Source organism: Watersipora subatra, chromosome 2, assembly GCF_963576615.1.
Source record: "Watersipora subatra chromosome 2, tzWatSuba1.1, whole genome shotgun sequence".
In the NCBI taxonomy this organism is placed as follows: domain Eukaryota; kingdom Metazoa; phylum Bryozoa; class Gymnolaemata; order Cheilostomatida; family Watersiporidae; genus Watersipora; species Watersipora subatra.
Window position 1 is genome coordinate 7,985,281 of NC_088709.1, and position 13,617 is coordinate 7,998,897.

At 35.0% G+C, this 13,617-nt stretch overlaps 1 protein-coding gene across 1 annotated transcript in view; it reads left to right on the forward strand.

Annotated features, from left to right (window-relative positions):
* Positions 1 to 13,617, forward strand: part of LOC137386893 (ubiquitin-like modifier-activating enzyme 6) — a 45,553-nt gene that overhangs the window by 29,839 nt on the left and 2,097 nt on the right. The window contains exons 20-27 of the mRNA XM_068073089.1: positions 143 to 271; positions 700 to 751; positions 1,070 to 1,133; positions 2,206 to 2,347; positions 3,295 to 3,409; positions 5,788 to 5,867; positions 10,353 to 10,466; positions 10,862 to 10,989. Coding sequence (XP_067929190.1) covers positions 143 to 271; positions 700 to 751; positions 1,070 to 1,133; positions 2,206 to 2,347; positions 3,295 to 3,409; positions 5,788 to 5,867; positions 10,353 to 10,466; positions 10,862 to 10,989 — 824 coding nt within the window. The remainder of the gene's footprint in view (positions 1 to 142; positions 272 to 699; positions 752 to 1,069; positions 1,134 to 2,205; positions 2,348 to 3,294; positions 3,410 to 5,787; positions 5,868 to 10,352; positions 10,467 to 10,861; positions 10,990 to 13,617) is intronic.

A 13,617-nucleotide genomic window follows, 5' to 3' on the forward strand; every position in this document is an offset into this window, starting at 1 on the left:
TTTATAACTAGTCAAAATAATTGTTTTTACTTTTCAGGGAGATCAAATCTGTGGCAATGATCTCTATTCTCGGTGATTAAAAGTTAGATTATCTTTTGTTCAAAAGATACTTAGGTATTGGATATGTATGCCTCTCTTTCAGCGCCTGCTCTCAGGAGAGGTGCCAAAGCATGCGTGGGTTGTTGCCAAGATGCTCAAACAACGTCCCATAACGTGGATCGACTGTGTTAGGATTGCCAGGCTAAAGTTTGAAAGCTACTTCTGCCACAAGGTAATGCCAGTAGGACGATTCTCTTCTCTCTTTCTCCACTCATTCACAGTTTGGTGTAAAGAACACATTGTGACAGCCTGTTCCGCCTCGCTCCGGCTCTTGAAAACAGTTCTCTGTTCACAACTTGACACATTGTGACAGCCTGTTCCGCCTCGCTCCGGCTCTTGAAAACAGTTTTCTGTTTACAACCTGGCCTGCTCACTCATTTTGGCATTTGTTTCAACATGACTCGACAGCTTAGTTGCTGTTCTTCCCTGGTGCTGCTTCATCATGCGGTACTTTTTTATAGCTGCGTATAGCTTTGATCTTCCTGTGTAAACAGGGATCTACCCTCTGCTACAACTATCTGAATAGCATAGACATTAGTTTCTATCTGTTCAAAGGTAAACAGTGTTAAGCTGTGTCTAGTCTAAGCTTTACTGTTGCAGGCAAAATCTCTATTACATGCCTACCCATTGGATCACCTCAGGAATGATGGCGGTAAGTTCGCTGTTATTCTTCTTCATCACTTGAGCATCTGTTAATCCAAGCATGTAATGTCTGCTGCCTTCATTAGTCTCTGCCTCCAATACTCGCGTTTTTGTTAATAGTCTCCGCCTCTCAAGATGTCTGTCTGTAATAGTCTTCGCCCCTAATACTGGTTCTCTGTAATTGTTACCAGACCAAAAGCAAAACTTCGTTCTTATTAGCTCTGTGAGAGAACTGTAGGCACAGACTCAAACAAACTGTTGGTGTTGCATTTTACAGCTGCCATTTATTTCCATATATTATTTAGAAATACATTGTTGTCTTTTGCAGCACCATTCTGGCAGCTTCCCCGGCGACCTCCTCATCCCATCCAATTTGACCAAAATTCACCTGAGTAAGTGGACATGTTTAGTCTTCATCTGATGTGTCTTCAGCACCGAGACTGGGAGTACTGTCTATCACAGGGGTCTGCAACCTTTCCCACTCAAAGAGCCATTTGAACCCGTTTTTCGCAGGAAAGAACGCAATGGGAGCCACAAACCCCCTTCAATAATTTAAATTAAAAAATACATAAATACTACATGAAACGTTTTTGTTTAGCTTTTAATGCTTTTATACCATTTTTACAACATCAAATAAAAAGATGTGGCATTTATAATGATTTAACTGCTGAGAAGAAAAAATTACACTTTTGCTCAAAACAAAATAGCTAATAATAACTTGAACGTAACATGAAATTATTGTTTTTTATAAAGGTACATTAAAAAAATTTGCAACTTCATGTTTAATTCAGTCCTTCTTTTAACAAAAAGCTGAACTTAAATTCTAATGCAGCAAACGTCATTCATGCAGCGATCTTTGCTCAAATTAGCCTTGCGCATCAGTTCCGAAATGGCCTTTTTTCTATCTCCTCCTTCTGGATATTTTTGAGCAAAGGCTATGTGTTTATTCTGAAAATGTCTTGCGACGTTTGACTTTTTGTTTGGAAATTTCTCATTACATACATTCTCAAACAAACTGGTGAGCCAGTCTCATCAGTGGTGAGAGCAAACGAATCAACCCACGTAGGATTAAACGTTTTATTTTCCTCTGTCACTTCTTTCCTTAGTATGCGCCATAGTTGCTTACCTGGAGAAAAAACCAAGAAGTGTCGTACCGGCTGGTGTGATTTTGGCGGTTTTATTGGCGCATAAATAATGAGCAGCAATGTTTGATTTATCACCATAATTACAATTTTTTAAACTATATTAAATCTAGTGATAAAACTTCTATATTTTTATGAACTGTTCAGCATATGGTAAAAAAGGAAAGAGGAAAAGAAATCCAAATTCAGAGAGCCGCAGTGAGGAGATGAAAGAGTCGCATGCGTCTCGGGAGCCGCGGGAGCTGCGGGTTGCTGACTCCTGATCTAGCAACATTACCCTATCTTGTTGCGGGTTGTTATTGTTAGTTGCTTCCTCTTGCAGACATATGTCATTCGTAAAAAGCGCTGCAAGACTGTTTGCTGAGTCCATGGCAGTTCCTTCATCAGAGGTCAACACGAAGCCTGAGTTCCTCAACCAAGTTCTAGCCACCATTGAAGTGCCAGAGTTCACTCCTAAATCAAAGGTGCGAATGATATCCTATGATCAAAGTCAACGCGTCACTTACCGTTTTACTTGGAAGCAGGCCAGTTGTTAGCCTGAGCTCCCTCAGACCAATTTGGATTACTTGTTTTCTCAGCAGGACTCATTTGCTGCAGCTGCTCTGAGGCTAATATGAACAAAGATCTATTGCTAAATTACAATTCTACTTTGAATATAATCAGAGGGTGTGTGAAGTCGACTTTCTAGTTTTTAAAAGGGACTGTTTATGGCTGATCTGTTTATTATACCATTTCAGAGGCTTCAGTTATCTTTTCAACTAGTGAATGAAAAATCGTCGAATATGACTAAGTGAAAGGGCTTGTGTAGGCTGATCAGTGGTTTTACATCATAAGAATAGAGAATAGATATTTGTCATTATAACAAGTTCATTTAAAGTACATTGTAAAGTAAATTTAAAGAATTTTTACAAGAAGCCTGATGATTTGTGGTAGTGTCATCAAATCAGTAAATGTTACATAGCGCCGCCCGCTGTTAAATTTTAAAGTTAGCCATATTAAGGATGTGGAGCCAATCTTTATATCAGAGTTAGCCATTTCAGTTCGATACGAGTTGGCTTGCTTTTTATCGCTGTCACGCGGTGCCAGTGTATTTTGCGTTATCTTTTGAAAGCTGTAAATCTGGTCTTTTGAATGTGATTTCAACATAAAAAAATTTCTCACATGTCATGCTCAGTGGGGCAGGCCACCATGGTTTACCTCAAGCAGTCTATGTTATTGCCATATTGAGGCAGGTTTATAGCAATATGTGTATGGAGCTAGTCAAGAGTATTGTGATACGTATGAGTATATAGAGCTAGTCAAGAGTATTGTGATATGTATGTGTATGGAGCTAGTCAAGAGTATTGTGATATGTTTTACTGTATGGAGTCAGTCCAAAGAAAAAGGATTTATGGTAGTACGTTTTTTACAGAAAATAGTAGTAGATGAAAGTGAAACGGCCCCTACAGCTGATGATATGGACACAGATGAGAAAGAGATCTGTGACATGTTAGAGCAAGTGCTTGCTAAACCTAATAGTAATATCTGTGAGTATTTATGCTATATTGTATCCCCATCAGCAATGGTTATGCCTTATTTAGGTTGTAAGGCTTCCAAGACCTGTAATATATTTACAAACATGTCTACCCATGTGTGTATGCCTCTAGTTCCTGCCATGCCAGCTACTTAGACTGAGTTGAGAATTCACTGTTATGGTAAAACACAAATCGTATCAACCTACTAAAATTTATAAATGGAAATAAAATTAGACATTTTAGTCTTTTTAGGCTCCTTAAACATTTTAGTCTAAGAATTTCTAAGCTGCTGGAATTAGTAAAAAGAGGTAGAAAGTGGTATCTTATAGGTAGAAAGTGGTATCTTGTAGGTAGAAAGTGGTATCTTAGAGGTAGAAAGTGGTATCTTATAGGTAGAAAGTGGTATCTTAGAGGTAGAAAGTGGTATCTTATAGGTAGAAAGAGGTATCTTAGAGGTAGAAAGTGGTATCTTAGAGGTAGAAAGTGGTATCTTATAGGTAGAAAGTGGTATCTTGTAGGTAGAAAGTGGTATCTTGTAGGTAGAAAGTGGTATCTTAGAGGTAGAAAGTGGTATCTTGTAGGTAGAAAGTGGTATCTTAGAGGTCCAAAGTGGAACCTTATAGGTAGAAAGTGGTATCTTAGAGGTAGAAAGTGGTATCTTATAGGTAGAAAGTGGTATTTTGTAGGTAGAAAGTGGTATCTTGTAGGTAGAAAGTGGTATCTTAGAGGTAGAAAGTGGTATCTTAGAGGTAGAAAGTGGTATCTTGTAGGTAGAAAGTGGTATCTTAGAGGTCGAAAGTGGAACCTTATAGGTAGAAAGTGGTATCTTAGAGGTAGAAAGTGGAACCTTATAGGTAGAAAGTGGTATCTTATAGGTAGAAAGTGGAACCTTATAGGTAGAAAGTGGTATCATAGAGGTAGAAAGTGGAACCTTATAGGTAGAAAGTGGTATCTTAGAAGTAGAAAGTGGAACCTTATAGGTAGAAAGTGGTATCTTGTAGGTAAAAAGTGGTATCTTGTAGGTAGAAAGTTGTATCTTAGAGGTAGAAAGTGGTAGCTTGTAGGTAGAAAGTGGTATCTTAGAGGTCGTAAGTGAAACCTTATAGGTAGAAAGTGGTATCTTAGAGGTAGAAAGTCGAACCTTATAGGTAGAAAGTGGTATCTTAGAGGTAGAAAGTGGAACCTTATAGGTAGAAAGTGGTATCTTAGAGGTAGAAAGTGGAACCTTATAGGTAGAAAGTGGTATCTTAGAGGTAGAAAGTGGAACCTTATAAGTAGAAAGTGGTATCTTAGAGGTAGAAAGTGGAACCTTATAGGTAGAAAGTGGTATCTTAGAGGTAGAAAGTGGAACCTTATAGGTAGAAAGTGGTATCTTAGAGGTAGAAAGTGGAACCTTATAGGTAGAAAGTGGTATCTTAGAAGTAGAAAGTGGAACCTTATAGGTAGAAAGTGGTATCTTAGAGGTAGAAAGTGGTATCTTAGAGGTAGAAAGTGGTATCTTATAGGTAGAAAGTGGTATCTTGTAGGTAGAAAGTGGTATCTTGTAGGTAGAAAGTGGTATCTTGTAGGTAGAAAGTGGTATCTTGTAGGTAGAAAGTGGTATCTTAGAGGTAGAAGGTGGTATCTTATAGGTAGAAAGTGGTATCTTGTAGGTAGAAAGTTGTACTTTAGAGGTAGAAAATGGTATCTTAGAGGTAGAAAGTGGTATCTTAGAGGTAGAAAGTGGTATCTTAGAGGTAGAAAGTGGTATCTTAGAGGTAGAAAGTGGTATCTTATATGTAGGAAGTGGTATCTTAGAGGTAGAGAGTGGAACCTTGTAGGTAGAAAGTGGTATCTTAGAGGTAGAAAGTGGTATCTTAGAGGTAGAAAGTGGTATCTTGTAGGTAGAAAGTGGTATCTTAGAGGTAGAAAGTGGTATCTTAGAGGTAGAAAGTGGTATCTTGTAGGTAGAAAGTTGTATTTTAGAGGTAGAAAATGGTATCTTAGAGGTAGAAAGTGGTATCTTAGAGGTAGAAAGTGGTATCTTAGAGGTAGAAAGTGGTATCTTAGAGGTAGAAAGTGGTATCTTATATGTAGGAAGTGGTATCTTAGAGGTAGAGAGTGGAACCTTGTAGGTAGAAAGTGGTATTTTAGAGGTAGAAAGTGGTATCTTAGAGGTAGAAAGTGGTATCTTAGAGGTAGAAAGTGGTATCTTAGAGGTAGAAAGTGGCATCTTTTAGGGTAGGCAGCGTTATTCTATTGGTAGAGGTAGCTATCATGCAGGTAGTCATATTTCACAGTTAGAGAGAGGTATCTCATTTATAGGCAGGAAAACTTTATAGGTCAAACAGGGTTCATTAAGGTTAGGCAGAGTGCCTCAAGTATGTCAGAGGTTTTCATGGCTGCTGTAGATTTCTCAGAAATGACTTCTTTGGAGTTTGAAAAGGATGACGACTCCAATGGACATATCGACTACATTGCAGCCACTGCGGTGAGTTGAGTTATCTGTAATCAGTAGACCTGCACATCAGACTGTGCTCCTGGTTTAGGACTTGAAAAGCGCAGAGTTATCTGTTGCTAGCCGTCTCTTAAGCAGAGACAGAGCTAATCATCGTTGTGATCATCAGTTAGGCAGAGGCTAGTTCTCTGGACTGTGGAATAGTGCAACTGAATTAGCTAATGAAGGTTATGTCACATTACTATGAGGGTGTCTAGTACATACCCCATTCAATGTTTTACAACTCATAGAATGTTTGTACATGTCTATGTTAATATAGGCTGTGACTTTACAACTCATAGAATGTTTGTACATGTCTATGTAAATATAGGCTGTGACTTAACAACTCACAGAATGTTTGTACATGTCTATGTAAATATAGACTGTGACTTTACAACTCATAGAATGTTTGTACATGTCTATGTAAATATAGGCTGTGACTTAACAACTCACAGAATGTTTGTACATGTCTATGTAAATATAGACTGTGACTTTACAACTCATAGAATGTTTGTACATGTCTATGTAAATATAGGCTGTGACTTTACAACTCATAGAATGTTTGTACATGTCTATGTAAATATAGGCTGTGACTTAACAACTCACAGAATGTTTGTACATGTCTATGTAAATATAGGCTGTGACTTTACAACTCATAGAATGTTTGTACATGTCTATGTAAATATAGGCTGTGACTTAACAACTCACAGAATGTTTGTACATGTCTATGTAAATATAGACTGTGACTTTACAACTCATAGAATGTTTGTACATGTCTATGTAAATATAGGCTGTGACTTTACAACTCATAGAATGTTTGTACATGTCTATGTAAATATAGACTGTGACTTTACAACTCATAGAATGTTTGTACATGTCTATGTAAATATAGGCTGTGACTTTACAACTCATAGAATGTTTGTACATGTCTATGTAAATATAGGCTGTGACTTAACAACTCATAGAATGTTTGTACATGTCTATGTTAATATAGGCTGTGACTTTACAACTCATAGAATGTTTGTACATGTCTATGTAAATATAGGCTGTGACTTAACAACTCACAGAATGTTTGTACATGTCTATGTAAATATAGACTGTGACTTTACAACTCATAGAATGTTTGTACATGTCTATGTAAATATAGGCTGTGACTTTACAACTCATAGAATGTTTGTACATGTCTATGTAAATATAGACTGTGACTTTACAACTCATAGAATGTTTGTACATGTCTATGTAAATATAGGCTGTGACTTTACAACTCATAGAATGTTTGTACATGTCTATGTAAATATAGGCTGTGACTTAACAACTCATAGAATGTTTGTACATGTCTATGTTAATATAGGCTGTGACTTTACAACTCATAGAATGTTTGTACATGTCTATGTAAATATAGGCTGTGACTTAACAACTCACAGAATGTTTGTACATGTCTATGTAAATATAGACTGTGACTTTACAACTCATAGAATGTTTGTACATGTCTATGTAAATATAGGCTGTGACTTTACAACTCATAGAATGTTTGTACATGTCTATGTAAATATAGACTGTGACTTTACAACTCATAGAATGTTTGTACATGTCTATGTAAATATAGGCTGTGACTTTACAACTCATAGAATGTTTGTACATGTCTATGTAAATATAGGCTGTGACTTAACAACTCATAGAATGTTTGTACATGTCTATGTTAATATAGGCTGTGACTTTACAACTCATAGAATGTTTGTACATGTCTATGTAAATATAGGCTGTGACTTAACAACTCACAGAATGTTTGTACATGTCTATGTAAATATAGACTGTGACTTTACAACTCATAGAATGTTTGTACATGTCTATGTAAATATAGGCTGTGACTTTACAACTCATAGAATGTTTGTACATGTCTATGTAAATATAGACTGTGACTTTACAACTCATAGAATGTTTGTACATGTCTATGTAAATATAGGCTGTGACTTTACAACTCACAGAATGTTTGTACATGTCTATGTAAATATAGGCTGTGACTTTACAACTCATAGAATGTTTGTACATGTCTATGTAAATATAGGCTGTGACTTTACAACTCATAGAATGTTTGTACATGTCTATGTAAATATAGGCTGTGACTTTACAACTCATAGAATGTTTGTACATGTCTATGTAAATATAGGCTGTGACTTTACAACTCATAGAATGTTTGTACATGTCTATGTAAATATAGACTGTGACTTTACAACTCATAGAATGTTTGTACATGTCTATGTAAATATAGGCTGTGACTTTACAACTCATAGAATGTTTGTACATGTCTATGTAAATATAGGCTGTGACTTTACAACTCATAGAATGTTTGTACATGTCTATGTAAATATAGGCTGTGACTTTACAACTCATAGAATGTTTGTACATGTCTATGTAAATATAGGCTGTGACTTTACAACTCATAGAATGTTTGTACATGTCTATGTAAATATAGGCTGTGACTTTACAACTCATAGAATGTTTGTACATGTCTATGTAAATATAGACTGTGACTTTACAACTCATAGAATGTTTGTACATGTCTATGTAAATATAGGCTGTGACTTTACAACTCATAGAATGTTTGTACATGTCTATGTAAATATAGGCTGTGACTTTACAACTCATAAAATGTTTGTACATGTCTATGTAAATATAGGCTGTGACTTTACAACTCATAGAATGTTTGTACATGTCTATGTAAATATAGGCTGTGACTTTACAACTCATAGAATGTTTGTACATGTCTATGTAAATATAGGCTGTGACTTTACAACTCATAGAATGTTTGTACATGTCTATGTAAATATAGACTGTGACTTTACAACTCATAGAATGTTTGTACATGTCTATGTAAATATAGGCTGTGACTTTACAACTCATAGAATGTTTGTACATGTCTATGTAAATATAGACTGTGACTTTACAACTCATAGAATGTTTGTACATGTCTATGTAAATATAGGCTGTGACTTTACAACTCATAGAATGTTTGTACATGTCTATGTAAATATAGGCTGTGACTTTACAACTCATAGAATGTTTGTACATGTCTATGTAAATATAGACTGTGACTTTACAACTCATAGAATGTTTGTACATGTCTATGTAAATATAGACTGTAACTTTACAACTCATAGAATGTTTGTACATGTCTATGTAAATATAGACTGTGACTTTACAACTCATAGAATGTTTGTACATGTCTATGTAAATATAGACTGTGACTTTACAACTCATAGAATGTTTGTACATGTCTATGTAAATATAGGCTGTGACTTTACAACTCATAGAATGTTTGTACATGTCTATGTAAATATAGGCTGTGACTTTACAACTCATAGAATGTTTGTACATGTCTATGTAAATATAGGCTGTGACTTTACAACTCATAGAATGTTTGTACATGTCTATGTAAATATAGGCTGTGACTTTACAACTCATAGAATGTTTGTACATGTCTATGTAAATATAGGCTGTGACTTAACAACTCATAGAATGTTTGTACATGTCTATGTAAATATAGGCTGTGACTTTACAACTCATAGAATGTTTGTACATGTCTATGTAAATATAGACTGTGACTTGTCAAAAGGGTCTGAAGATGAATGTTTATAGTTTATCCACTAGTTTTTATTAGATTACTGAATGTCTTTTCTTTCAAATTGCTGTTTTGTGTCGAGTTTGACAGCTATCATTATGTCAAGCATAATGTGTATGTCGAGTGTAACGCAAGTTTTCTAAACAGAGAATTTTGAAGTCATCTCTCTGTAAGTTTGTGATGAGTTATTAATATTTATTGCTGTGTTATTTTCAAAAAACTTATTTCGGTGATGTTGGATAATAGCTAGTTAGTAAATAACTTAAAACCTTTAACATTTATGATTATTGTAAAATAGCTCATTGGAACAAAGCGATTTTCAGCATTATATTAATAGTAAATATGCAATTGATTGTGAATCTGTCTCAGTAGTGTAAATTGAGGAAAACAATAGTTTTGACTATTTAGTAATAAGGTCGTCAGCATTGTTGGATTGGTGATTGTGATTGAATGTCCTAACCACGCGGTTGTCACTTTCTCCATACACAAACTAATGATTATGATGGTCAAGGGAGGACAGCTTTCATCTTGGCTTTGTCTGCTGCTTTGATAATAAAATATGTTAGCTAAGAAAGATTAAATATGAAAACTCAAAAATGAGTTACCTACTCCTGACAAATAATGCTGTATAAAATCAAGGGCAATGTCTTGTTGTCGAGTTGTCTCCTTGATGGCAGTATTTGCCATGAAGAGGCAATTCTTTTGTTGGTTTGCATGATTTGAACTGCTAAAAATTTTCTTGTACAGTTTAATTGCATTAAGTTTGGTTGTATATTATATGAGGTAGCGCCGCGGTAGTACTAGATCAGTTAAGGAAGGGTTATTCATCTTATAAACAGAGATAGTGTTTTCTGTTCTAGAACCTTCGAGCAGAAATGTACGGGATCGAAGGCAGCGACCGATACAGCATAAAGAGAGTTGCTGGCAAGATCATTCCAGCTATCGCTACCACTACTGCTACTGTGGCCGGACTTGTGAGTTGTCTTCTTTTACTATTTTTGTAAAACTCATGAGTAACAATATTGTAATGACTTAATGCAAAGTTTTTAATCCCTAATGTTATCTATAGCTGATTTACATAATAAATTATTCTTGTAATTGATAGCATCTACAAATAGCACCCGTTGCACTTAATGACTTGTGCAAGCAAATGCGGAGTAACATCTTCTTTATTCAAACTTGTCAGATAGAGCACCTGCCACTACTGTCATATAGCTATTGAATATAACTTTTCAGGCGGTCTCTTACCAAGAAGCAGGACAATCCTCTTGATAGAAACTCATCAATCAAACTCCCTGTCATTAACTCGTAACACATAGAGTCCATGCAGCCATTTTGATACATTGTTTTACAATAACTGTCTCCTCAGGTGACTATGGAGCTCTTTAAACTGATAAGGAAGGCTCCCCTTGAGCACTACAAGAACAGCTTCCTCAGTCTAGCTCTACCTGCTATGGTGCTCTCCGAGCCAGGCGCTGCCAAGTCTGTGACTATCAGGTACTCCAACTTGCCTTTTCTCTAACATTAAATGCGCCTTTTAAGTTTGCAAAAGTGCAAGTTATATATTCTATTATTCAAGCTAGACGTGGTTCCCTTTTGTGCAACGCTTTGCTTCAGTTTCTCCAACTTCCTCACAGCTCCCTGCCTTATAAGATCATCAAACACTGTTAACAATTGATAAAACATCGGGCTGATTTTATTTTTCTAGATCAGATAGCTTTGGTGATTGCTGCATATATGTAAAAACGTTTCTTTGAAAAATACTACATTACTGACAAAATATTAGTATAGTTGACTTGACTTTTAAAATGTTCAGAAGTGTTACAATCGCGATATAACAAGTAATAATAGTTCTCACTAAAGCACAACTTTTTAAATGAAAACAGTAGCGCTGTTAGTTAGCATGTTTTTTAAACAATAAACCAAATGGTTTATCACTCTAAACTACAACAAAACTCATGTAATAGGAATTTTTTTTCAGATTTGTATACACCACTGCTTCGCTTTGAAGACCTGAACAAACAAAACAAATTGTTTTACAGAAGTTGTTTAGTTCACTTCGCTATGTTAGAGAAACAATTTAATTTTGGTTTGCCCTTTGAAGGCCCTTTGAAGGAGGTGTGACACTATAATACTAAAAACTCCAACTTTACAACTAACTCTGATTAATGCCTGAATTGAATTCAAATTAGCCTTCACTTGTCTTTTGTATAATGGTCTATTCAAATGTCTTTTAAAACTGCTGACACAATATTATATACATGTATATTATAATTTAGAATTATATACTATAATAATTATATATGATTTATAATATATATAATAATACTAGAAATTCCCCTGTCATACAGCTCACGACCAAAGTGATATTAGAAAAAAGAAAGGGTACTGATGGTTGAGAAATGCAATATTAGCAGTCAAATGGCACTGCAGTGCAATAGGAGAACTGCAATGGTAGCTGTAATAGTAGCTGTAATGTACTGGGTGTTATTATGTACAATAAACAGCAATAATGAAAGGAAAAGATTATATGTTTATATCTCTCCCCTGCAATAAGAGAAATGCAATATTAGAAGTAAAATGCACTGATATTATTAGAATAACCAATATTATTAATATAGTAATACAGTAATAATAGAAAACCAATGCACAATTTTGTTTACATTTCAAAACGTCATAGCAACCAATATCAAGAAGTTGTGATATTTATCTAGATTTTTAGAAAATCTATTTAATAAAATTATTTAGAAAAAATAATAACAGTAAGTAACAAATAACAAGTAACAGTAACAAATAGTAATTGCCCAACATCGGTCACTATATACTTCGATCTTGTAAATTCGAATGATTATTCTTATAATTAAATCTTATAAAATCGAATAATTATTCTTATAAATAAATATTGTAATAATCTTATAAGAATCGTTAGAAAAATGTCATCGTCATTTCCTTTACTTTCACTGCTTTGGACATCAGTTGGAATACCAAAGTACTCGTTATAAGTGTCCAAAATGCCAGTTACTTTGAAATCGGCAAAAAAGAAACGATTACTTTTCAGTACTTCTACGTTAGTTACAGAAACCTTCGGCAATTGGACAATGCCATAGACTGGTGAAATGTGCACGTTTTTCCCGTGAAATGCGCACGACTTAATGGTTCTACTCTCTGTCGCACGGCCTTATCGGCATTTCGTTAGCCGGTCTTAATTTTGATTAAAAAAGGCTTGTCAAAGTTTTAATGGCGATTTTAGGCCAAATTAATCTGTCTATTTATGTATAATCCGATCAGAAGGGTAAGGTTTAGGATATTGTCTACAAATTTCAAAGACTTGGTAACATATTCAAATAGGTTTATATGTGTTTTGTATCGTTATTATACTTAAACGACTCCATTGAAAAATGGTTAAATTTGTTGATGAGATTTCGGTACAAGGGTTTGCGACGGTGTTGATGAATAATTTTCGTGAGTTGTGTGCACATATGCATTTATCATAAAGCTCCCAAACAATCGCTTTGCTCGTGTTTGGTCGTGGAATTATAATATAATAATTATATACAATTTATAATATGTATACGCATGTATATACGTATATATTATAAATTATTCTTAAATTATCTTCTAAATTCTTCTTATTTTTAAAATTAATCTTATTAAACTTATACCCATATATACATGTATATATACAGACTGACACTGTTAGATCACCTTTAATGACATGTTTTAGATGACTATAAGGCATAGCGCTGCTAGGCTGGACTCTGAACCGAGTTTATTGTTTTGTTAGCAGTTACCTTGCATGTAGCTTTATCTTGTGCTAAAGTTCAGCTAATTTGGGTCTTCCTCCGGGAACTTACTTCTATAATTGTAGATGCGTGTATACATTGAGGGAGACAACTCCCTTTTCTTTATGACGCAATATTAAGTATTGCCAGATGTTGCGCAAAAGCCAGTTTTGTTTGTGCTTGTCATAAAATTACCAAAGTAAGATTTAGCTGATGACGTGCTGGTGTCATCTATTCGCTAGATGTTAAGCACAAAAAACCAGAATTAATAATCTAGCTAGATGGTTGCATAGTACATGCCATATTTAACCGCATAAGCTTGGCGTATCTGCTTATTCATATT